Below are 25,259 nucleotides of genomic sequence, written 5' to 3'. Positions count from 1 at the left end.
TGTATGTAATAAAGCCCTTTTGTGGGGAAAAACTAATTCTGATTGGCTGGGCCTGGTTCCCCAGTGGGTGGGCCTGGTTCCCAAGTGGGTGGGCCTATGCCCTCCTAGGCAAACCCATGGCTGCGCACCTGCCCAGTCATGTGAAATGCATAGATTAGGGCCTAATTCAATCATTTAAATTGACTTATTTCCTTATATGAACAGTAATTCAGTAAAATCGTTGAAATTGTTGCATGTTGTGTTTAAATTATGTTCAGTTTATTTTCAGTATAACATTGTTATTGATTACTGCATTGTTGGGTTTAGAGCTTGCAAGAAAAGCATTTCACTGTACTTGTGCATATGATATTAAAACTTGAATATTTGCGGTGTATGATACTTTTGGTAAATAAACTCCAATAATCCATTAATTTAACATAAAATGTGACAAATCAGTGTGCATTTCAATACAGTGGATCCCTCTCTCATCCTCTGCTTTCCTTCATCTGTACTGATCGGAAATATCTGGACAGTTGAAAGCAAATCCCTAGTAAAGATCCACCACATTGCTTTCACCTTGTCCTGTTCTTCTAATTAGTGCAAATGAGGGAGACGAGGGATGAAGGCCCAACTACTGAGATGCATCAAAAATGATCTATTATATTGACAAGCGTGGCGTGGCAACTCTAACGACGGAAATACTTGTCCTCAATAAGGGGTATCGATTAATCTCGCCCGGGCACACGTGTAAGCGTGTTTCGCACCGGCTGAAGGTGTATTGCATTCGATTTGGAACCGGGCAGGCTCCAGGGAACAAACTAGGTGCGGTGCCCCACTCTGTCCGACGGCGAAGTCAGCTCAAAACATGAGTAGGATACTGTGTTTCACACGCAAAAGTGATTGATTTTGACAGAACTCTTTATATGCCTTCCCAATGAATACTATTTTGAATATTAAAACATTAATTTTATGGGAAAGATATGTATGTTTCTGGATGATGCACCATGCTGTCTTGTTGCCAACATGACAGAGTGGCTCAGATTTCTGTTCGATTCGATTCGCCCCAGGCCAGATTAATCGAACCCCCTCAATGATTGAAGGCAGGCGAGATCAGGTGGGACCATTCTAGCCAATGAGAGGGCAGATACGCGTCGTTATACTCAACACTGCCAGAATGCCACGTGCATCCATTTATATCAGTATATGTTTAACAGTTTAAACATTACGACACTTACATTTAATCAAATCAGCCTCACGTAATTATACTCTCATATACCTCCTTACAAAAAAGGGCTTATCTCACGTAGACAGATTTTGGCAGAATAAATCCTATCGATTCGCCTGTTTCTTTCAGCATGCAATCACCCTGATTAGATGTGTAAAACAACACCTGTAGATTTCTCAGTCCATCACACCTGCACATTTAATGATCCCAACCTGAATCTGGCCACGGCTTCTTGCCAGACTACCGTTTACCTGGAGGAGAAGACGGGCCGTTCTATCAGCCCTGGGAAGGTGTTGAGATGGAAGCACTGGAACTGAGAGAGGCGCAGAGAGAATACTTGGACTTTCTGGATGACGATGTAAGTACAGAGGAGAGTAGAATGTGTTAAATAAAAATCAATCAAAAGTGCAGCAATGTAAGATTCGTTGCTTATTTTTTGTAGCAAGATCAAAGTGTTTATCATGAGAGGGTAAAAAGTATGGTGTCAGAAAACCGGTGCCGCCTCATCGTGAACATCAACGACCTGAGAAGGAGGAACGAGAAGCGGGCCAAAGCGTGAGTATTGAACCTGACAAACCCAGTTGTTACTCGAGCTTTCCCACGTTGGACATGAGTGAAGGGGAAATTCCCACTTCTTTTGGAGGGCAGTGTAAGTCCTTAACTTATTTTTTACAAAACCAAATGTTTTTCAGCCCTTAGTTTTGATTAGGGTTTTAACCTCTCGTTTTACATATCGAATCATGGTTATACCTTGCAAAATTGTCAGTGCTATCCGATATCCTTACAGCGTCCATGATCTTAACGATATTAAATGTAAACTTCAATTAGGCGGAGAGATCAAATGTAAACTCCAATGGGGGGGACTTCCCAATGATACCTAATAGCACGTACCACTTCAAAATGACCCCCTATAGGTTCAGAGATCAATCACAATGTGATTAGAAGGAAAAAAACATGGGAAACAACCGGTTGTTCCGTTTTCAGGGGAAATGGAAAGAGCCAGTGCCACAACTTCTGCTTTTGACCACTAAACCCACAGGTGCAAAATCGAGACTTCCTGGAAGGCTTGCGTAATGGACCAGGGTTTGAGAAGGGAAAGATACTTCCTTTAGTAGGTCATTTTTGCAAAATCTGAAGGCAACTTAGATTCAAGCCAATTTCTTAAGTAGTTGAACATGTTATTACTCCAAACTCGTGACAGTGACAAACGGACATATTTTAATTTTAGGCAAAAACTACTTTTATATCAAAGAAGTGCCTTTGATTTGACGGCCTGCACGTGTAGTTTGGCGCGAGATGATCGTTAGACCCGACAACGTGTTTCAACGCATGAGCTTTGCTAGCCAAGTCACAATGACTACAAGTGAGATCAGGGATTTCTATTGGAAAAGCTGTTTTATACCACCTTACTGTACAGCCTTTGTTAACAAGGCTACATATTCTTACTCCACATTTACTTGATCGGTTGAACAGCGCAGAATAAAAATAAAAAACATTCTCAAGGGGCAGGGGCTCCTTAAAAAAATGTTGCCCACAACCCAATTTTGATATCTGAAAATTATCCCACCCCAACCATGTGAAAAAAATTGTAACAATATTTCTGATTGTCTTAACTCTCTATTGCATACTTTTAATGTGGGGCTATGACGGTTAGTTGCAAATGAGTGACATAATGTCTTAATTCACCACTACTAATGAGATGGGTGTGCTTGATGCATTGTCGCGTTGGCGCGTCTTAGTCAGGGGACGTGGTTGTTTAATCTCTGCGGTCACATCCAATCTGGATCGATATTTGGTTTTAATGCAGACATGAGCACTGAATCCAGCTTCACACAGATTTGAGCTGGTGAATGGTACCATTTTATGATGCTTTCAAAAATACGAGGTAAAATCATGTCAATTATCTTCAGGTCGGAGCTCTAGAAAGGGGCCCGAGTTCCTGAGTTGGAATGCCGAGTTGAATGACGGTTCAAAATGATTTTTCCCAGTCAGACCTTGTTTTCCCGCACTGAAGTCAGAAATCTGATATTTCAGTTCCCATTTTTTTTTTTTAAATGCAGCATTAATGCTCAAGGGGAGACTGCAGGCCATTTATTCCCTTTTAGTCAGGAACCAAAACTCCTCCATAGTGACCCATGAATGTGTTGTCTGCAGCATTCGGTCACATGACAGTTCGATCAGCTGTTCAATTTAATTTACCAGTATGTCAACTGAGCCAGGGATCACAGTCAAATGGAATTCAAAGTAGGTCCCAAAATGGTCTTTCCTAGCATTGGAGGTGAACAGCCATCACTCATGTGGGACGTTTACTGATGCTGTTTTCTGTTGTATTTCTCCTGCATGCTTGCGTCAGTTTATCAAATACAATGCCGTAAAAGTACGCTGAACAAAAATAAATGCAAATGAAATAAAAGATCCCAGAAATGTTCCATATTGCTCAAAAAGCTTGTTTCTCTAAAATTGTCTCTGTTAGAGTATTTATTTGCCAAGGTAATCCATCCACCTGATAGGTATGGCATATCAATAAACTGATTAAACAGCATGATCATTACACAGGTTCACTTTGTGCCGGGGACAATAAAAGGCCACTCTAAAATGTGCAGTTTTGGGACCATGTCATCCAAAAAGTTTGACTTTTGACTCATCTGTCCACAGAACATTCTTCCAAGACTCTTGATGATCATCCAGGTGCTTCCAGGAGCTGTTTGGTGAACTTGAGTCACCTTTTTGGATGACATGGGTCCCGTTATGCCTGGCAAAAACCAAACACTGCATTCAACAGTAAGAACCTCATACCAACAGTGAAGCATGGTAGTGTGATGGTTTGGGGATGCTTTGCTGCCTCAGGACCTGGACGACTTGCCTTAATAGTAGGAACCATGAATTCTGCTCTGTATCAGAGCATTCTACAGGACAATGTCAGGCCATCCATCTGTGATCTGAAGCTCAGCTGGGTCATGCAGCAAGACAATTATCCTAAACACACAATCAAGTCTACATGAAAATGGCTAAAAAGCAACAAATTTGAAGTTTTGGAATGGCCTAGTCAAAGTCCAGACCTAATCCCAATTGAGATGTTGTGGCAGGACTTGAAAAGAGCAGTTCATGCTTGAAAACCCACATGTTGCTGAGTTAGAGCAGTTCTGCATGAAAGAGTGGGCCAAATGTCCTCCACAGCGACACGACTCAACAACTACTACATTAAGCGTTTTGGTTGGGGCCATTGCAGCTGAAGGTGGTACAACCAGTTGAGTGTAAGGGGGCAATTACTTTTTCCACACAGGGCAATTGGGTGTTGCATTACTTTGTTTATGAAATATGTAATTGTTATTTGTTCCATATATCTAATATTAGGTTTTGGTTGGAGATCTGATAACATTCAGTATAAAAAATATGCGAAAGTTAGAAGGGGGCAAATACTTTTTCACGGCACTGTATGTCTATTACATAGGCATGGATTCATTTTCTTTTCATTACACAATCAACCAAGTCTTTTTTTTTTTGTTTTTACCTCCATTGTGAATGACAACACATCCCCTCTCAATGTGAAAAATCTGTCAAACACTCCTCGATAACCACCAAGTGTGAAATATATTTATCAAAAATATAAATACAACAATTTCAATGATTTGACTGAGTTAGTTCATATAATGAAATCAGTCAATTTAAATAAATATATTAGGCCCTAATCTATGGATATTACATGAATGGGCAGGGGTGCAGCCATGAGTGGGCCTGGGAGGGTATAGGCCCACCCACTTGGGAGTAGGCCCAGCCAGTCATGAGTTTTTCCTCACAAAAGGGCTTTATTACAGACAGAAATACTCCTTAGTTTAATCAGCTGTCCGGGTGGCTGAATGTCAGACTATCCCGCAGGTGAAGAAGCCGGATGTGGAGGTCCTGGGCTGGCATGGTTACAGGTGGTCTGTGGTTCATTCCTGTAGTCAGCATGCCAATTGCACACTCCCTCGAGACATCTGTGGCATTGTGTTGTGACAAAACTGCACATTTTAGTGGCCTTTTGTCCCCAGCACAATGTGCACCTGTGTAATGATCATGCTGTTTAATCAGCTTCTTGATATGCCACACCTGTCAGGTGGATGTATTATCTTGGCAAAGGAAAATTATCACTAACAGGGATGTAAACAAATTTGTGCCCAAAATTTTGCTAAATAAGCTTTTTGTGCATGTATAACATTTCTGGGAACTTATTTCAGCTCATGAAACATGGGACCAACGCTGCATGTTGTGTTCATATTTTTGTTCAGTAAAGAACATTGTCATGTTCTGAAAACATATCACCACATAGTTTTGCCAACAGGCATGCGCAACGGATGTGGTTTGATGTAGTTATAATGCAGCAGGTAACTTCGATTGTTATCTGAGTTCTGTGCTCAGCTCTTTTGCCGCTAGTTCCTCTCGGTGTATCATACAATGCGTCCATATGGCAGAGGGAGACACATAACTAGAGTGTAGCGTTCTGCCTGCCATCCCGCCATAGATGGATCCCTGTGCAAAAGCCTACCATTTCGATTCCATGGAATCTGTTTTTCGTCAATGTAGCCGTGCAGCACTCTGAACATCCTATCTCCTGTGCCGTTCCATGCTCGGAAATTGTGAGAGAACAATGTGTCCTCGTGAATAGCATCCTCGGGACATGTATAGCGAGGGGGGGCTATGTATGGGCATCTCGGCCCTCACAGCTAACGTCCATATGGAGAGCATAAGCCAGGGAATGTTTGATTGCTAGCAATAGCATAAATTCTGACAAAGGTGTTGATATGAGTTTGTGCATCTGCCTCCCCACACATTGTTTTCACCTTATCATTAGCAGCCGGTTATATCAATCGCTGCGATAGTGTCATAACGTAGCGGGTCTAGCCATTCACCGTGGGAATGATTCAAGTGCAACGGTCAAGTGTGGCCTTTTCCCATGATCTAAGGACGCTCTCTGGTTAAATTTTATATTGGAATCATTTTCATTCAGATTAAGGTTAACCATAATATTATGCATTTTATTTCTTATTTTTCAGGATTTTGGAAAATCTCCCGTGACCCCATTATCATATCAGGCGAACCCACTTGGGGTCGCGACCCCTAGTTTGGGAACTGCTGAGTAACTGAATTTCTTGGGCACTTAATTTTTCTTGTTGGAGAGCGAGGTAGCTGCAGTGTTCCATTCCCTTTATTGATCCTTGAGTGACAAAGGCCAAGTGGTGGATAAAAGGTTGTCAATGGTTTGAGGCCTGTGTTCCTTATTTTGTTAAAAATAAATTAGATTTTATTGTTTATAAAATATACTCTTTTCAGCTTGCTGAAAGACTCCTTCAGTGAACTCGTTGCTTTCCAAAGAGCTCTGAAGGACTTGGTTGCATCCATCGACGCAACCTACGCCAAACAGTTTGAGGAGTTCCATGTGGGGTTCGAGGGTAGCTTTGGAACCAAGCACGTGACCCCTCGAAGCCTTGCGGCACGATATCTCGGAAACCTGGTTTGCGTGGAAGGAATCGTTACCAAGTGTAAGTATATAATGCATTTGAATTGCTCATTATCCAGTTTTATTCAGATTGATCAATTGACCATTCTTTACCACAAAACCTTTCTTGGTTCCTCCTTATTAGAATTACACGACTCCTGCAAACCCATTCAACGGATAGGCTACTCAAAATAATTAACAGCCTGCATGCGTTTCTGTCATTGTTGTAGGTTCTCTGGTGAGGCCTAAGATCACCCGTAGTGTCCACTACTGTCCAGCCACTAAGAAGACCTTGGAGAGGAAGTACACTGACCTGACCTCCCTGGACGCTTTCCCTTCCAGCTCCATATACCCTACCAAGGTGTGTAACTCTATGTGCAATTTTGAATGGTGCTCTATCCCTCCCCATGCTCCCCTATCTACAACATTCCTGCTACAGATATCACACAAACACACTCCTTTACCACCTCTCTCACCCTGGTCTATAGGATGAGGAGAACAACCCCTTAGAGACAGAGTTTGGGCTGTGTGTCTATAAGGACCACCAGACCCTGACCATCCAGGAGATGCCTGAGAAGGCCCCTGCCGGACAGCTCCCCCGCTCTGTGGACATAATCGCTAACGATGACCTGGTCGACATGGTCAAACCGGGCGACCGTGTTCAGATGGTTGGGATCTACCGCTGTCTGCCGGCCAAACAAGGAGGCTTCACCTCTGGCACCTTCAGGTGGGTTGGTGTGGGAACGGGTCTATTTGTTCTGCTTCCAAATAGTTTTGATGAAGTGTTGGTCAATTTCAATTCAGGAAGTAAATAAAAATTCCTGTTGCTTTTCAATTATCATTTTTATTTTAGTGAACACAACCTTCTGTTTAATGCAGGACGATTCTGCTGGCCAATCACGTGAAGCGGATGAGTAAAGAAATCGTGCCAACCTTTTCTGCTGAAGATATTAATAAAATCAAAAAGTTCTGTAAATCCCATTCTAAAGTAAGTCACTGATTCTAAAGAGTCTTGGATTGAACTCTGATGGGAACTCTACTACAGTATCTTGTGTTAGAGCATTTTAAATTACGACAAAGGTGTTGTATACAATCAGACGATCGTATCACTTCTTGGCATACAAACTGTTACATCACATTTGGTATACAGTGCATTCGGAAAGTATTCAGATCCCTTGACTTTTTCCACATTTTGTTACATTAGACTTCTAAAGTTGAGGAAAAACATTTAATCAATCTACACACAATACTCCATATTGACAAAGCAAAAACAGGTTTGTAGATATTTTTGCAAATGTATTACAAATAAACTGATATCACATGTACGTAAGTATTCAGACCCTTTACTCAGTACTTTGTTGAAGCACCTTTGGCAGTGATTACAGCCTTGAGTCTTCTTGGGTGTGATACTACAAGCTTGGCACACCTGTATTTGGGGAGTTTCTCCCATTATTCTCTGCAGATCCTCAAGCTCTGTCAGGTTGGATGGGGAGCATCGCTGCACAGCTATTCTCACATCTCTCCAGAGATGTTAGATCGGATTCCAGTCTGGGCTCTGGCTGGGCCATTCAAGGACATTTATAGACTTGTCCCGAAGCCACTCCTGCATTGTCTTGGCTGTGTGCTTAGGGTTGTTGTCCTGTTGGGAGGTGAACCTTCGTCCCAGTCTGAGGTCCTGAGCACTCTGGAGCAGGTTTTCATCAAGGATCTCTCTGTACTTTGCTCTGTTCATTTTTCCCTCGATCCTGACTAGTCTTCCAGTCCCTGCCGCTGAAAAATAGCCCACTGCATGACGCTGCCACCACAATACTTCACCGTAGCGATGGTGACAGGTTTCTTCCAGACGTGACACTTGGCATTCAGGCCAAAGAGTTCAGTCTTGGTTTCATCAGACCAGATTATCTTGTTTCTCCTGCTCTTAGTCCTTTAGGTGCCTTTTGGCAAATTCCAAGTGGGCTGTCATATGCCTTTTACTGAGGAGTAGCTTCCATCTGGCCACTACCATAAAAGCCTGATTGGTGGAGTGCTGCAGAGATGGTTGCCCTTCTGGAAGATTCTTCCATCTCCAAAGAGGAACTCTAGAGCCATTGGGTTTTGGTCACCTCCCTGACCAAGGCCCTTCTCCCCCAATTGCTCAGTTGGGCCAGGCAGCCAGCTCTAGGAAGAGTCTTGGCTGTTCCAAACTTCTTCCATTTAATAATGATGGAGGTCACTGTGTTCTTGGTGACCTTAAATGCTGCAGACATTTTTTGGTACCCTTTCCCAGACTTGTACCTCGACACAATCCTGTCTCGGAGCTCTACGGACAATTCCTTCAACCTCATGGCTTGGTTTTTGCTCTGACATGCACTGTCAACTGTGGGACCTTATATAGACAGGTGTGTGTGCCTTTCCAAATCATGTCCAATCAATGGAATTTACCACAGGTGTACTCCGAGTTGTAGAAACATCTCAAGGATGATTAATGGAAACAAGATGCACCTGAGCTCAATTTTGAGTTTTTTTTATTTACACTTGTGTAAATTAATTAGCAAAAATTACCAACCTGCTGTTGCTTGTCATTATGGGGTATGTCTAGATTGAGGATTTTTATTTAATCCATTTTTGAACAAGGCTGAAACTTAACAAAATGTGGAAAAACTCAAAGGGTCCGAATGCACTGTATACCAGTTGGCTCATTTGATACCAATGCTCTTCAATCATACACACAAATATCAGTTTTCTGTGTCATGATTGTTTTCCAGGATGTGTTTGAGCATCTGAGCTGCTCGCTGGCTCCCAGTATACATGGCCATGAGTACATAAAGAAGGCCATTCTGTGTCTCCTGCTGGGGGGCAACGAGACCAACCTGGAGAATGGGACACGTATCCGTGGAGACATCAACATACTGCTGATAGGTCAGTCGTATAGTCAACCACTACTATTGATGGGTTGGAGTCATTTGCAAGACTTTTGTGGTCTCGCTCTATGGTTGTCCTGATTCTTCTCTGCAAGTGTACACCTGCACACTTCACATCATGGGTCTAACCATGGTGGGAACTCCCTCTAGCTGATGCTAACACCAATCCAAGGCTTTCAAATCCATGACAGGAAGTGAGCAAGTGCACACTTCCCGATGTGCCACAAAGGGTGGCACATCGGGATGTAGCCTAACATTGAACTCAATGCATGGCCTTTTCTGTTTGGTGTCTCTAACCTGGTTGGTCTCTCTCTGGTCAGGTGATCCGTCGACGGCTAAGTCCCAGCTGCTGCGCTACGTCCTGCACACTGCTCCGCGGGCCATACCAACTACAGGACGTGGATCAACTGGTGTGGGGTTGACTGCCGCTGTCACCACAGACCAGGAGACTGGTATGGAAAACTATTTAGGATGTCATTTTTAATGATTGTGCTCTTATTTGTCTGCATGCTGTTATTCCCGCTCCATCCACCTTCATACAAATGGCGTTCCCGCAGAGAAAAATATAATTCTTGAAGCCGATACTCCTTCCTCTTCCACCTAATAACCATTATTATCCCACTCAGCATACCACTCATGCTATGCACACACTTCTGTTCATACCCCTTTCTCGCCATGTCTCCATCCCTCTCACTTCCTCTCCAGGTGAGCGGCGGCTGGAGGCCGGGGCTATGGTGCTGGCAGACAGAGGAGTGGTGTGCATCGACGAGTTTGACAAGATGTCTGACATGGACCGCACAGCCATCCACGAGGTGATGGAACAGGGCCGTGTCACCATCGCTAAGGCTGGCATAATGGCCAGGCTCAACGCCCGCTGCAGTGTGCTAGCCGCTGCTAACCCAGTCTACGGCAGGGTGAGACGAGCTAATGCTAACCCAATCTGTCTATATAATCTAAGACCTTGTAAAGTGCTGTGAAAAAGTATTTGCCCCCTTTCTAATAAAGGGATCCTGAGAGAACAAAAAACAATTACATATTTCATTAACAAAGTTCTGCAACACCCATTGGCCCCTTACACTCAAACTGGTTGTGCCACCTTCAGCTGCAATGACTGCAATCAAACGCTTCCTCACGTCGCTGTGGAGGAATTTTGGCCCACTCTTTCATGCAGAACTGCTATAACTCGGCAACATTTGTGGGTTTTCAAGCATGAACTGCTCGTTTCAAGTCCTGCCACAACATCTCAATTGGGATTAGGTCTGGACTTTGACTAGGCCATTCCAAAACTTCAAATTTGTTGCTTTTTAGCCATTTTCATGTAGACTTGATTGTGTGTTTAGGATAATTGTCTTGCTGCATGACCCAGCTGCGCTTCAGATCACAGATGGATGGCCTGACATTGTCCTGTAGATTTCTCTGAAACAGAGCAGAATTCATGGTTCCTTCTAATAAGGCAAGTCGTCCAGGTCCTGAGGCAGCAAAGCGTCCCCACACACGTTGCTGATTTAAAGCAGTTCTGCATGGAAGAGTGGGCCAAAATTCCTCCACAGCGACGTGAGAGACTGATCAACAACTACAGGAAGCATTTGGTTGCAGTCATTGCAGCTAATGGTGGCAAAACCAGTTTGAGTTTAAGGGGGCAATTACTACTTCACACAAGGGAATTAGGTTTTGCGTAATTAAATTAAATAAATATTTTTTTTTTTTACTCTGGTTCCCTTTTTCTAATATTAGGTTTTGGTTGAAGATCTGATTTTAACATTCATTATCAAAAATAGAGAAAATCATAAAGGGGCAAATACTTTTTCACGGCACTGTATAACAGGATGTCACAGCTACTTGCCAATAATCCTCCATCTCAATAACTGGAATACCTAGACTTTCCTCACAGCTTTCTTAATGCGCCGTCATCGGGCTCAACCTGGACAAGGCTTTGCATTGATTCGCCAATCTTGATCACATAAGTAGTTTTTTGGGATGCAAGTTAATTTGTAGGTTAGTAATTCTTTGTGGGTCAATCCATTTTGTACACACTGTTCATGTCTCTGTGACAACCTATGTATGTTTTCTCTTACCTTTCCTTATAGTATGACCAGTATAAGACACCCATGGAGAACATCGGTCTGCAGGACTCGCTGTTGTCTCGGTTCGACCTTCTCTTCATTGTTCTGGACCAGATGGATGCAGACAGTGACAGGAAGGTCTCGGAGCATGTTCTACGCATGCACCGCTACAGAGCACCAGGGGAGCAGGAGGGAACAGGTGGGGTACACTACTAACTAAATACACACATGCTAACACACAGCTTCTCATTCAAAAGAACAAAAATCATTTTTATCATCAAACCAGTGGACATGATGGCTGATTTAGTACCTGGTGTGTGTGTAGATTTTTGTGTGTAGATTTTTTTGTTGTTGCTCAGTATCTGATCTGATTGATGCCCCTGTACCCTGCAGCCATGCCCATGGGCAGCACTGTGGATGTGTTCGCCACGGAGGACCCCAACATCACAGAATCCGCCGAACAGGAACTCCAGATCTACGAGAAGAAGGACAATGTCCTGCACGGACACCGGAATAAAAAGTATCCACCAAAACCTTAATTATTAAAAAAACACGTCATTTTAAAGTCGCTGTATTAATCACTCGTAGTACATTACACATTATGTTCTTATAGAACCCCCCCTGCCTTTCTTATAGAACCCCTGCCCTTTTCTGACAGAATCCATGGCTTTGTGTGTTAACCCATTTATGATGGTGTCTATCATCCTCCAGGGAGAAAGTAGTTACCATGGAGTTTATCAGGAAGTACATCCACGTGGCTAAGCTGGTGAAGCCTGTTCTAACCCAGGAGGCCTCAGACCACATAGCAGAGGAGTACTCCAAGCTCCGCAGCCATGACCAAGTGACCTCCGAATCAGCCAGGGTCTGTAGTACTTACATACACTATATTACCAAAAATATGTGGGGGACACCTGCTCGTTAAACATCTCATTCCAAAATCATGGGCATTATATGGAGTCGTCGGTGCCCCCCCTTGCTGAGATAACAGCCTCCTCTCTTCTGGGAAGGCTTTCCACTAGATATTGTAACATTGCTGTTGGGACTTGCTTCCATTCATCCACAAGCATTAGTGAGGTCGGGCACTGATGTTGGGCGATTAGGCCTGGCTCGCAGTCGGCGTTCAAATTCATCCAAAGGTGTTCAATGGGGTTGAGGTTAGGGCTCTGTGCGGGCCAGTCAAGTTCTTTCACACAGATCTCGACAAACCATTTCTATATGAACTTCGCTTTGTGCAAGGGGGCATTGTCAGCTGAAACAGGAAAGGACCTTCCACAAAGTTGGAAGCACAGAATTGTCTAAAATATCATTGTAAGCTGTAGCATTAAGATTTCCCTTCACTGGAACTAAGGGGCCTAGCCCGAAACATGAAAAACAACCCCAGACCATTATTCCTTCCCCACCGAACTTGACAGTTGGCACTATGCATTTGGGCAGGTAGCGTTCTCCTGGCATCCGCCAAACCGGGATTTGTCTGTCGGACTGCCAGATGGGGAAGCGTAATTCATTACTCTAGAGCAGTGGTCACCAACCGGACTTGTCAATCTCCAAGGCATTTCTGTAAAAAACCCAACGATAAAGCCTTCGGTTCCTATTTTTTTTATTCGTCTCGGGCAAACGCTGCCTTTTCGGTGGACTTGGAGAGGAAATCAAGTGCACTATGCCTCCTCTGGCCAATCAGATTGCTCAGATGACCGAGTCTGCAGTAACGAAGCAGGCATAAAAGAAAGCTACGGCAAAATTGATACCGTGACATTTTAAAACGTTTTAAAACATGACTAGAGAGAGACTGTTAACGAATACAGCAGAGCTGCTGTTTTTGAGTGAATTCATGTTTAAGTTCTTACTCAGCACTGTCAACACTTTGTATTCAACACTTTTATAACCCATAAAATGCGTGTTCTTCCTATTTCCACTCAGCGCTACAACAAACAGTGGAGCAGTAATGAATGAGTAGGAAAGTGTATCTATAGGCTTGCGTTGTTATTATTAGCGGCTTGGGTCTTTTTTAAAATCAAGGAATATTTCACTTTCTCTGTTCATAGGAGTAACAACATGAATTTGTGCATGAGGCAGAAGTAATGCGGTGCGACTCGTTTGGCCATCAGCTGGAAGACGGTGTCCCTTGGGTCAGTGTTAGTGGAGGAAAGGGGGAGAGCAGAGGGATGTTAAGAGACGGCCCCTCAGTCTGCTGCTCTCTCCCTCCGCTGAGACTGACCATCAGATGCAGGCACCATCAGCCCAGTAAAAATATAATTATTTAAATGTATCCTTACTCAGCTGTGCCTCACAAGTAATACAACAATGGATCTATTACCAGTGTGATAGATCATATAGCCTACTTCAAATTTTGAAATATAATTTAAAAAAATGTCCCAAACAATGCATTGGCAGGTAAATTCAAGCAAAGCCAGTATGTGATGACAATGTATTGGCCTATAGCTTAGTGCACAAACCTCATTGCTACAGTACTGTTTTTAATTGGTTAATGTTGCATAGGCTTACATTTAAGTCATGGTAATAAAAAATCAGAGCGGTAGATCTCGGCATGCATTTTGACTCGGTGATCTTGACTCAGAAGGTTGACCACTGCTCTAGAGAAAGTGTTTCCACTGCACCAGTCCAATGGCAGCGAACTTTACACCACTCCAGCCGATGCTTGGCATTACACATGGTGATCTTAGGCTTGTGTGCGGCTGCTCGGCCATGGAAACTCATTTAATGAAGCTTCCAACCAACAGTTCTTGTGCTGACGTTGCTTCCAGAGGGAGTTTGAAACTAGTGAGTGTTGCAACCGAGGACGGACAATTTTTACGTGCTTCAGCACTTGGCGGTCCCGTTCTGTGAGCTTGTGTAGCCTACCACTTCACGGCTGATCTGCTGTTGCTCATAGACGTTTCCACTTCAAAATAACTGCACTTACAGTTGACCGGGGCATCTCTAGAAGGGCAGAAATTTGACGAACTGACTTGTTGGAAAGGTGGCATCTTATGATGGTGCCACTTTGAAAATCACTGAGCTCTTCAGTAAGGCCAATGTTTGTCTATGGAGATTGCATGGCTGTGCTTTTTATTTTTTTAATACCTGTCCGCAACTGGTGTGGCTGAAATAGCTGAATCCACTCATTTGATGGGTGTCCACATACTTGTGTGTATCTTATCCGGCACTTTACGAGTCTAAAAGTCGTTTTAGGAATTATGGAATACTTTTATCATTGCATTGGGAATCCTTTCCTGATTGTTATGCCCAGTTTACAATTCTGTATGTAAACTAATTGATTGCTTGTATCATTAATCATGGCAACATGCACTATTGGTTTGGCAGTGTCTGCTTCAAACAGACATTGTACTTTGTTTGATGGGTTGTCTGCCATGTAGACGATGCCGGTGACAGCCCGAGCACTAGAGACAATGATACGATTGTCCACTGCCCACGCCAAAGCCCGCATGAGCAAGACCACAGACTTAGTTGACGCAGAGGCTGCCCTGGAGCTCATGCAGTTTGCCTACTTTAAAAAGGTAAAGTTGGGATTGAACAGTTTCACACTGGATACATTCCTTCATTTTAATTTGGAGACAAAAGGTTTAACTTTATGGATAGGTTTTAATTCATGTTGCTATGTATACTGTCCTGTCTACATGTAGATTCTGGAGAAGAGGAGGAAGGTTGTAGAGGATGACATGGGTGTGACTCAGAGCCAATCACAGAGCCAGAGCCAGGAGGTGGCCAGTCAGAGGACAAGCACCAGGTCTGAGCCCATATTCAAAAAGCAGCTCTGACTAAGAATGCTGGTTATAGGATCAGTTCAGCATTTTGGATCATAATGAAAAATATTATACAATAGATTTTATATCGCTCTTTTCACTATGAGAATCTGAGGCTTCAATTAAAAACAAACAAAATCAAATCTAGTGTTCTGGCAGTTCTTGGACGATTTTCCTCTAGAGCGTCAGATGGGGTGACCGTTCTAGTACAGTGGCTTGCGAAAGATTCACCCCTCTTGGCATTTTTCCTATTTTGTTGCCTTACAACCTGGAATTAAAATGTTTTTTTTTGGGGGGGGGGGGGTTGTTAACATTTGATTTACACAACTTGCCTACCACTTTGAAGTTGCAAAATATTTTTTATTGTGATTAAAAACAAATAAGACAAAAAAAGGCATTATTCACCCCCCAAGTCAGTACTTTGTACAGCTACCTTTTTGCAGCAATTACAGCTGCAAGTGTCTTGAGGTATGTCTCTAAGCTTGGCACATCTAGCCACTGGGATTTTTGCCCATTCAAGGCAAAACTGCTCCAGCTCCTTCAAGTTGGGTGGGTTGTGCTGGTGTACAGCAATCTTTAAGTCATACCACAGATTCTCAATTGGATTGAGGTCTGGGCTTTGACTAGGCCATTCCAGGACATTTAAATGTTTCCTCTTAAACCACTCAAGTGTTGCTTTAGCAATATGCTTCGGGTCATTGTCCTGCTGGAAGGTGAACCTCCGTCCCAGTCTCAAATCTCTGGAAGACTGAAACAGGTTTCCCCCAAGAATTTCCCTGTATTTAGCACCATCCATCATTCCTTCAATTCTGACCAGTTTCCCCCCTGCTGAGGAAAAACATGCTGCCACCACCATGCTTCATTGTGGGGATGGGTTTTCTTGGTGAGGTTTTTGGTTTGTGCCAGACAGTGTTTTCCTTGATGGCCAAAAAGTCAAATTTGTCTCATCTGACCAGAGTACCTTCTTCCATATGTTTGGAGGGTCTCCCACATGCCTTTTGGCGAACACCAAACGTCTTTGCTTATTTTTTTCTTTAAGCAATGGCTTTTTTTCTGGCCACTTCCTTAAAGCCCAGCTCTGTGGAGTGTACGGCTTAAAGTGGTCCTATGGACAGATACTGCAATGTTCGCTGTGGAGCTTTGCAGCTCCTTCAGGGTTATCTTTGGTCTCTTTGTTGCCTCTGATTTTAATGTCCTCCTTGCCTGGTCTGTGAGTACTGGTGGGCGGCCCTCTCTTAGCAGGTTTGTTGTGGTGCCATATTCTTTCCATTTTTTAATAATGGATTTAATGGTGTTCCGTGGGATGTTCAAAGCTAAAAAAAAATAATAACCCAACCCTGATCTCAACTTCAAGTTTGTCCCTGACCTGTTTGGAGAGCTCCTTGGTCTTCATGGTGATGCTTGCTTAGTGGTGTTGCAGACTCAGGGGCCTTTCAGAACAGGTGTGTGTGTGTGTGTGTGTGTGTGTGTGTGTGTGTATATATACTGAGATCATGTGACACTTAGATTTCACACAGGTGGACTTTAACTAATTGTAACTTCTGAAGGTAATTGGTTGCACCAGATCTTATTTAGGGGCTTCATAGCAAAGGGGTGAATACATATGCAAGCACCACTTTTCTGTTTTATTTTTAATTTAAACAAGTGTTATTTTTTAGTTTTTTTTCACTTCACCAATTTGGACTATTTTGTGTCCATTACATGAAATCCAAATAAAAATGAATTTAAATCACAGGTTGTAAGGCAACAAAATAGGAAAAACGCCAAGAGGGAGGAATACTTTTGCAAGTCACTGTATAGGCACAAGGGAACCTGATTTGGGATCAAATTTGATTTGATCCCAAATGAGTGCTCTTACTGAAATTCTTTGAATACAGACCCTAATCTCAAGGATGCAGTAACTGGAGAGATTGGTTGCATCAAAGACTAGGTCTGAATAATCTTAAACGGCTGCCTTTCTTTGTCTCCTTTCCTTCATGACCAGGAAGCGTACCTGTGTGGGTAAGGAAAACATGGATGTGACGGATGCTGGGGCAGAGTCTGACCCTTATGAGTTTGAGGAACACGGTAAGGCACACACACCCTGCATGTACAAGGTCTGTCTGTACCCCACCTGGTCACCAATTAAGCTCAGTTCTTAGGGTTATAACCATTTCTCCATCTGCACCATTGTAAATGCTTTAGTATTTTCATGACTAAGAATCATACATTTCTCATCCCTCTTTCTCCCTCCTAGCCCAGTCTATTATGAAACCCAAGACTGCTACCTCTCCGAGCATGAAGAAGCCAGGACAGGACATCAGACAGGACAGGTAAATCTCCCCCTCTACTCCCTTTCAGTAGCCTTAACTCTACTGGACCTTACTGGTCACAGAGTACTGCACCACTTAGCTACTCCGTCAGAACTGGAGATTTTAGAGGTAGGCTACACCTTGTCAGGGATTGGAACTGCTCAAACACTAAACAAAATCAACCTCTAAGCCTGTTGCAGGAAGAATTTGTAAAAATTACTGGACCATTTATCCGTTCTTCAGAGACAGTCAAGGTGGGATGACGTTCGTTTGTGTTCTGACCCCTCCTGCCCAGGCTGAAGCTGTTTAAGGCTGCTCTGATGAAGGCCTTTCAGACTACACGTTCCCAGTCTGTAGCGGTGACGGAGCTCCTGACCCTGGTCAATAAGACCACACGCGGTCAGGACGACCATGAGTTTGACGAGCAGGAGGTCGAGAAGCTGCTGGGGCGCATGCAGGACGACAACCAGGTCATGATGTCAGAGGGCGTGGTCTTCCTAATTTAGAGCTGGGGCAGCCAATCACGAGCCAGTCCCAACCTGTCTAGTCTACTCATGGTCATCATGAACGGTCTCTAATAAATAGGTTGAGCATGAAATGTGGTCTGGAGTTTGTTGAAATGTAAATGTGGAGTTATTGAAAGGCCCTCTGTAACTGTGGAGTTTATCCAGGAACCAGTGAATGGTAGTTTTAACTGCAAACTGGAGGCGAGACTCTATAGTTTGTTTTATTAGATACATTTTTTACATGAAATGGATTAATTTCACTTACAATAACTTACAATGTATTTTACATTGTTGGTCACGGTTTCTTATGAAGCGATGGAAGGTCATTGTCACATTTTCCTGTAAAGATGTTCCTTAACAAGTCTCACACTCATTTATAGCTAACATTTTCCATATGTTGATTCTCATCAGACAGTCAAGTGTTTGTTAGGCTTTATTCTAGTTTCAGTGAAGTTTCTTCAGTAGCACTTCAGTCTGCCAATGGAAAAGTAAAGAAGCCATTTTAGGTTGGTTGTCACTCACAGTACTAGATGTCCCTGTTCTCCACAAGGATCACGTCACTCTCCGGTTTCCTCGATCTCCTGGCGTACACCACGCTCACCATGGCAACAACGAACATGACCGCCGCCAAGCTCATGGACACAGCCATCACCACTGTGGACGTGTTGGTGGACGTGTTGGTGGTCTCCTGGCTGGGTGGTATTACGGCACTCTTCTTAGACTGATGGACAGCAGAACGTGGAAGGGGCTGGGTCTCCAGCAGTGCAGACACATCTGAAGAGGTTGGGGTTAAGAACACTGCTTTAGAACTGAGTGAGAGGTCAAGTCCCAGATCTGTTTCTCTGTCTTGCCAACTGCTATAGTCATTGTTACATCGTAAGCTGGCACAAACGGATCTGGTACTAGAGCTAAGGAACGTCTACGGTTAAGAGCCTTCTCCAGCGATGGGAATGTAATGTCTTACCCTCTAGACCGAGGAGGAAGATGGCGTCGTCTCCTTTGATGAAGTTCCTGCTCTTCAGCCTGCTGTGGGCGAGGTAGCTGCTGGTTCCGGTACCGGGCCCGCGGTAGAACTGGCTGCCGTCAGAACCGGTCACCAGACTGCCCACCTTACGGGGGTTGTCCCAGTAGAAATCATTGCCTGGGGGAGAGAAGGGAAATCTTCAATAGAAACAATTTGACTTCAGGTTTTCCCACACCTGTCTCCCTAACTGTTTATAGTCTAATTTGAGTCTCCTCACGCTTGTCTCAGATTGGAAGACCTTGCAGCTTCTATGAAGGACAGAGAGCCAATGGCATGCTATTATTTGGCGTACTGTGTAAGCATTTTTTGTGTAAGCATTCTCACCATCTGAGGACAGCTTGTTGGGGTTGGTGGTGATCATGCGGTGGTTGGACATTCTCTGTCTGATGTCTGGGTTCTGGTCCATCAGGGCCATGGTGGCCTGATGCCATGGACAGGGCCAGGTGAGGGAGTCGTCTTTAGGGCCGGAGGTTAGGTGGAAGTAGATGGCCATGCTACCTGGGCTGCTGCGGCCGTTGATGTACACGCTCACCTAGGTAGTTCATTATTACCAGGCCAGGACAATGATGTATTCAAATGCAGAAAGGGAAAGGGGGATACCTAGCCAGTTGTACAACTGAATGCATTCAACTGAAATGTGTAACGCATTTAACCCAACCTCTCAATCAGAGAATTGTTGGGGGGCTGCCTTTATCGATGTTCACATCATCGGTGCCCGAGGAGCAGTTGTTGTTAGGGGTTAACTGCCTTGCTCAACTGCAGAACTGTAGATTTTTCCTACTTGCCAGCTCAGGGAACAAATTCATGGCACCAGCGTCATTGCTAGGATTGCTGGTCCCTTTGTTGAATTCTACCACATTTATGCAAAGAGTTATGGGATATTAGAAAATGAATGTGTCAACCTTGTTACTATAGTGACCTTGACACTCACCATGAAGGAGTAGCCACTGGGGGACAGGAAGCGTGGGCTGTAGATGTTCACACCTGTCGGTGTGGTTTCTAAGAGCCTGGTGAAGTCACGGATGCGCCAGATGTGCTGCGGGCAGGTCGTCTCTGATAGGTTGATGTCATCCAATGAGAGCCCTCCGGTGGATGCTCCTGTGCCCTTCAAGCCTTCAAACTTAACCCGGAACTTCATCTTCACATCCAGGGTCACATGGTACAGCTCCCAGGAGTCTCTGATGCCACCTGTAGGACCGAAGGAAACAGACATCCACACAAACTCTATAAACTTACATGCTGAGCAGACCGCTCCCATGTTGATTTTGTCCCCCTACACCTGACTCGATCAGGACACGCAAGGTGAAAGATCAAAATGAACTCTGAACCAACTATATTAATTTGGGGACAGGTCGATAAGCAAACATTTATGGCAATTTAGCTAGTTAGCTTACTGTTAGCTAATTTGTCCTGGGATATAAACATTGAGTTGTTATTTTACCTGGAATGCACAAGATGATCTACTCTGACAATTAATCCATAGATAAAAGGGTAAACTGAGTTAGTTTCTAGTCATCTCTCCTACTTCAGGCTTCTTCTTTGGACTTTTTATGGCGGTTAGCAAACAACTTTAATAAAGGTGCATTACCACCACCAGTTGGACTGGAGTATGGACCTCAAGTTCATCTTTCAATCACCAATGTGAGTATATGCTCCTAAAAACCAATGAGGAGATGGGAGAGGTGGCACTTGCAGTGCATCAAGCGTCACAAATAGAACCAAGTTCTATTTTAGTGCCTGGCTACGGAGACGAGTGTGAGCAGTGTGGGTGCAATGATTGAATAACATGTATGTGTACATTTATTTTGCAACACGAGCGGTGTGGTCAGCATATACCCCTCAAATTCTAATCTGGAGCTCTAAGCCAGCTCCTCTGCTTTTTACAATTCTTCCCCTTTGTAATCAGGGACTGATTTAGACCTAGTACACCAGGTGGGTGCAATTAACTTTCAGGAAGAACAGAAAACCAGCAGTATTCCAGACCTCGTAGGGTAAGATTTGAATACCCCTGCTCTATACTATTGTACACCCAATACTGTTGTACAACATTGTTTTGTATGAGCTGAGATGTGATGTCAAACCTGTATCAATTTTCTGGATGAGCCTCAGTTTTCCTTTGGGGTTGGCTTTGTCATACTCCCGCACCCACACATTCAGTTGATCATCAGCGCCCCCGCTGTTGTGGAGGTAGAACTGCAAGCACTGGGAACCTCTCTTGGGGTAGAAGAGACGACTCTCCAGGTGGGCCTGGTCACCATGGTTACCCTTAACCGTACTGAAGTGCATGAAATAACCTTTTCCTGGAAACAGAAATAAAACATTTGAGTGAGACAAGCTGATCATGGATCAAGAAATATGCATATTCTGTAATGGGAGAACACTTTTCATCTTTTATGAAATCAATTAGGATATTAATGATATCGCCTTCAAATAGATGTTATCATTATGGTGCTACAGGGTACTTCAATGTTGTGATCCTCTGAGAACTAATCAACCAAAGTCCCTCCACTGAATCAACACATTGGAGGGCATTGACCTTCTCGGCCATTCTCTTTATCTCTTTAGGAGAACAGATACGTAGATGTGCTGTTATAGTGGTATGATTAACATGTTACACTAGGACTATGGTCTCTGGACCTTGCATCACAGTAAAGTGTGTGTGCGTGCATAAGCTTCTGTGTGTGCATGCGTGTATGTTTATCTTACCATCACACTGGCCCATGTTGGTGTAGTCGGTGTTGGGTCCCCCAGCCACACTGTGTCTGTGTTCCCACTGAGCTATCCCAACAGGACCCTGGATCATCCCACAGATATTCTCCTTCTCAAAGCTGCATGAGTCCAGGAACGTTGAGGAAGTTGCTGTGGAGAGAGGGAGATGAGGTGACAGAGAGGGAAGGTCAGCATTAGTCTATGAAAGTAAGAGACCAATAAAAACAGCTTATGTAACTCTTCTGTAGATAATCTACTACCTGGCTGGACAATCCTTATGTAATCACCTTCATTAGCTAGATATTTATTACATATTGATAAAGTCAAACCATTAACTGAAGGTCAGTCTGATGAACTCCTGAGTTACAGTAAATTATTGGCTGATTGATTGATTAATCATCTGACTTTTGATTGATATTGATTGACAGGTGAGGACTCACTGCAGTTGTAGAGCCTGTTGAGCTTCAGCAGGTCACTGTCGCTGAACTCCATGCGTTGACCAATCACGTCCATGAAGCTCGGTATCTTAGTAATGATGGAGGGCTCTGACCCGATGTTGAAGGCTGTTTTACTGTAGTGCATGACAGAGCCGTAGTCATAGGGCACGTTCAGAGCACTCGACACTGACTCGCCGTGGATCAGGAAGTTATGGTCTTTTCCTAAAAAGGGAAATAATGCAATGTTCAGTCAATGAAATGTACATGTATAAAGTGCATTTAGTTGGTGACACACCAGCATATTGATAGACAACTACAGACAGAGAGACTATATATAAATAATCTCTAACATACTATTAACTAAAACATGGCAGTAATCTTATATTATTAATACAGATTTATTGATTGATTGCTACCTTCTTCGATGCGGTCCCACATGATGTTGACATAGTCATCGCGGTCAGCTCTGGACTGCTCGTGCCAGAAACCCAGAGCATGCAGAAACTCATGCTCAACCGTTGCCAGACGGTCACAGTTACGACCAATAGACAACTTCTGCTTCCCCACCTGCCTGTTACCTACTGAGGAGTAGCACCTAAAGAGAGAAGGAGAGAGAGAGAGACCCACAAAGAATTAGAAAACGAATAAACTACCATATCTATTGGGTGAAATACCAGTGTCCCATCACAGCAGTAATATTTGTGACCTGTTGCCACAAGAAAACGGCAACTGGTGAAGAACAAACACATTGTAAATACATCCTTAATTTATGTTTATTTATTTTCCATTTTGTACTTTAACTATTTACACATCATTACAATACTGAATATAGACATAATATGATATTTGAAATGTCTTTATTCTTTTGGAACTTTTGTGACCTTTTGTTTGGTAATTTATTGTTTATTTCATTTACATTTTACATTTCACTTTTGTTTCTTATCTATTTCACTTGCTTTGGCAATGTTAACATATGTTTCCCATGCCAATAAAGCCCCTTGAATTGAAATTTAATTGAAGAGAGAGAGAGGTAGAGAGATAAAGAGATGGAAAATGGAGTGGAAAAATGTACAGAAAAGTGTGGAAGAATGAATAGATATAATTTATAATTGTTATAAAATGTGTTGGCTTCTGACATTGTGGCGTCCGTGTGTGTGTGTGCGTGTGTGTGTGTGTGCGCTCACCCGGTGCCTTTGAACACAGATATATAGTTCTCCTCTCCCTTCCATGGCACAAAGTTGATGCAGGTCTTCAGTCTGTACTGCTCGAAGGCCTTCAGAATCACCCCCTTAGCATTTATGTCTACACACACACACATACACACACACACAGACAGAGAAATATATATTTCAAAATTGCATAGAATTTTTTCACACTGATTTAAATGTATTTTTGTATTGAATTTTGTCACATGGATTAAAGGTATTTTTGTGTTGAATTTTGTCACACTGATTTAAATGTATTTTACCAAAGCTATGTTTGAAGTATTGAAGTGTACTATTTCTCACCCAGGCTGTCCTTCAGATAGTAGGGTACCGTCTGAGGCCAGCGATACTGCTCCCCTAGGATAGTGTTTCTGCTGTCAGTCTAAACAGAGAGAACCACACACTCTCAATCAGTGCAATCAGACACAACACCCTCATGGTGATCAGTGCAATCAGACACAAAACCCTCATGGTGATCAGTGCAATCAGACACAACACCCTCATGGTGATCAGTGCAATCAGACACAACACCCTCATGGTGATCAGTGCAATCAGACACAACACCCTCATGGTGATCAGTGCAATCAGACACAACACCCTCATGGTGATCAGTGCAATCAGACACAACACCCTCATGGTGATCAGTGATGACCAGATATTATTGGCAGGCTATGAGAAATCCATATCATTATTCAAGGAAAAGAAAAGATGAGCTGTCAAACTCACCTCATCTATTACAATATCACCCTCCAGCAGGTCCAATCCTGCCTCTGCAAATGAACACACTAGTTAGAATCTCTGTGTGCTGTTTGTCTATCTATACACACAGTCATGTTATAAAGTTATTTTCTTATATACCTTTATTGATGTCAAAGATGTCCCAGTCATGTCCATGTCCCTCATCCACATCAGTCTCTGCAGGTAAGAGAATGTCTAAATCAACCACAGCACACAATTGCTTGACATTATTTCTATCACCACTATGAGTCATAGTTATGAACAACAACAATAAGAGGTTTCACTCACCTGTTTCACCTGTGAGCCGGGATGCTGCTGACTACAGCAGGCAATAAACAAACAAGAAAACAGATAAATAAACAAGGAAAAGAAAACAGTGCAATGCAACAGGTCTGCACTAAAATGTAACAAGATTAGAAATGTGACCACACAAAACTGAGAAAAAAAGAAAGCAAAATTGTTAAATAAAGGTTAAATAAAGGTGAAATAAAATAAAGTTACACAATTATGACAAATACAGTAACTGTATCAGGCACCACAAAAATACAGTTGGTCAGAGCAATGTAATGTAATTTAGGTAATGTAGTGTTTTACATGAAATTACATTAGTGATAGAATAGGAAACGTACCAAGCACCAGAGCATACTGAACACCAGAACAATCCATTTAGAAGCCATTACTTTAAGACTGCCGGTAATCACAAGCACAAGAAGAGAGAAGGGGTCAAAGAACACCTATATGCAGCAGTTCGAGCCTTAGTCGGGTGCAGTTTGTGACCACCGATATGCAGCAGTCCAAGCCTTAGTCTGGGTGGAGTGTGTGTTTGCTAGGTTTTATACAGAAGCTGAACAAATTCCAAGGCTTGCAGGATTGTGCAGATTGCGTAAAATGTATGGTTTAAGATAAAATATCTTCAATTGCTGTCAAATTTATTATTATTGATTG

General features: G+C 43.2%; 2 protein-coding genes across 3 annotated transcripts; one reads left to right on the top strand and one right to left on the bottom strand.

Annotated features, from left to right (window-relative positions):
• The first annotated feature begins 1,140 nt into the window (after positions 1-1,140).
• mcm3l (MCM3 minichromosome maintenance deficient 3 (S. cerevisiae), like) lies at positions 1,141-18,293 on the top strand. Of its 2 annotated transcripts, XM_029707791.1 has the most exons (17): positions 1,141-1,562; positions 1,647-1,759; positions 6,515-6,723; positions 6,911-7,041; positions 7,169-7,407; positions 7,560-7,668; positions 9,425-9,578; positions 9,901-10,032; positions 10,286-10,494; positions 11,668-11,842; positions 12,037-12,163; positions 12,355-12,505; positions 15,018-15,158; positions 15,285-15,388; positions 17,389-17,471; positions 17,641-17,716; positions 17,991-18,293. In XM_029707791.1, the coding sequence occupies exons 1-17, from the start codon at positions 1,503-1,505 to the stop codon at positions 18,199-18,201; spliced, it is 2,424 nt and encodes an 807-aa protein (XP_029563651.1). In that variant the 5' UTR covers positions 1,141-1,502; the 3' UTR covers positions 18,202-18,293. The 2 variants fall into 2 exon arrangements, with proteins under 2 accessions (XP_029563651.1, XP_029563653.1); XM_029707793.1 differs by lacking the exon at positions 1,647-1,759 and having other exon boundaries at positions 1,487-1,562.
• A 115-nt stretch (positions 18,294-18,408) lies between these two features.
• Positions 18,409-25,128, bottom strand: mep1ba (meprin A subunit beta a). Its single transcript, XM_029707794.1, has 14 exons — positions 24,944-25,128; positions 24,603-24,633; positions 24,435-24,491; positions 24,303-24,346; positions 23,880-23,958; positions 23,556-23,673; positions 22,788-22,966; positions 22,375-22,593; positions 21,932-22,084; positions 21,307-21,525; positions 20,157-20,413; positions 19,550-19,757; positions 19,166-19,342; positions 18,409-18,975 (listed from the first exon to the last, which is right to left on the bottom strand). Exons 1-14 carry the CDS (start codon positions 24,989-24,991, stop codon positions 18,728-18,730), a joined length of 2,037 nt encoding a protein of 678 aa, XP_029563654.1. The 5' UTR covers positions 24,992-25,128; the 3' UTR covers positions 18,409-18,727.
• Between the last annotated feature and the right edge of the window lie 131 nt (positions 25,129-25,259).

This window comes from Salmo trutta, chromosome 22, assembly GCF_901001165.1.
Source record: "Salmo trutta chromosome 22, fSalTru1.1, whole genome shotgun sequence".
Lineage (NCBI taxonomy): Eukaryota > Metazoa > Chordata > Actinopteri > Salmoniformes > Salmonidae > Salmo > Salmo trutta.
Note: the sequence above shows the minus strand (reverse complement) of the source record. Positions and strands in the feature narration are given on the sequence as shown.

Bases quoted from the DNA above. Each gene is read 5' to 3' on its own strand.
- mep1ba (XM_029707794.1), bottom strand. From the start codon at position 24,991: ATGGCTTCTAAATGGATTGTTCTGGTGTTCAGTATGCTCTGGTGCTTG. The intron at 24,492-24,602 runs GTGAGTGAAACC...TCTTACCTGCAG, and splicing joins CCGGCTCACAGGTGAAACAG to AGACTGATGTGGATGAGGGA. The intron at 18,976-19,165 runs GTAAGACATTAC...CAACCTCTTCAG, and splicing joins CTTCCTCCTCGGTCTAGAGG to ATGTGTCTGCACTGCTGGAG.
- mcm3l (XM_029707791.1), top strand. From the start codon at position 1,503: ATGGAAGCACTGGAACTGAGAGAGGCGCAGAGAGAATACTTGGACTTT. The intron at 15,389-17,388 runs GTCTGAGCCCAT...CTTCATGACCAG, and splicing joins AGTCAGAGGACAAGCACCAG to GAAGCGTACCTGTGTGGGTA. The intron at 17,472-17,640 runs GTAAGGCACACA...TCTCCCTCCTAG, and splicing joins TTATGAGTTTGAGGAACACG to CCCAGTCTATTATGAAACCC.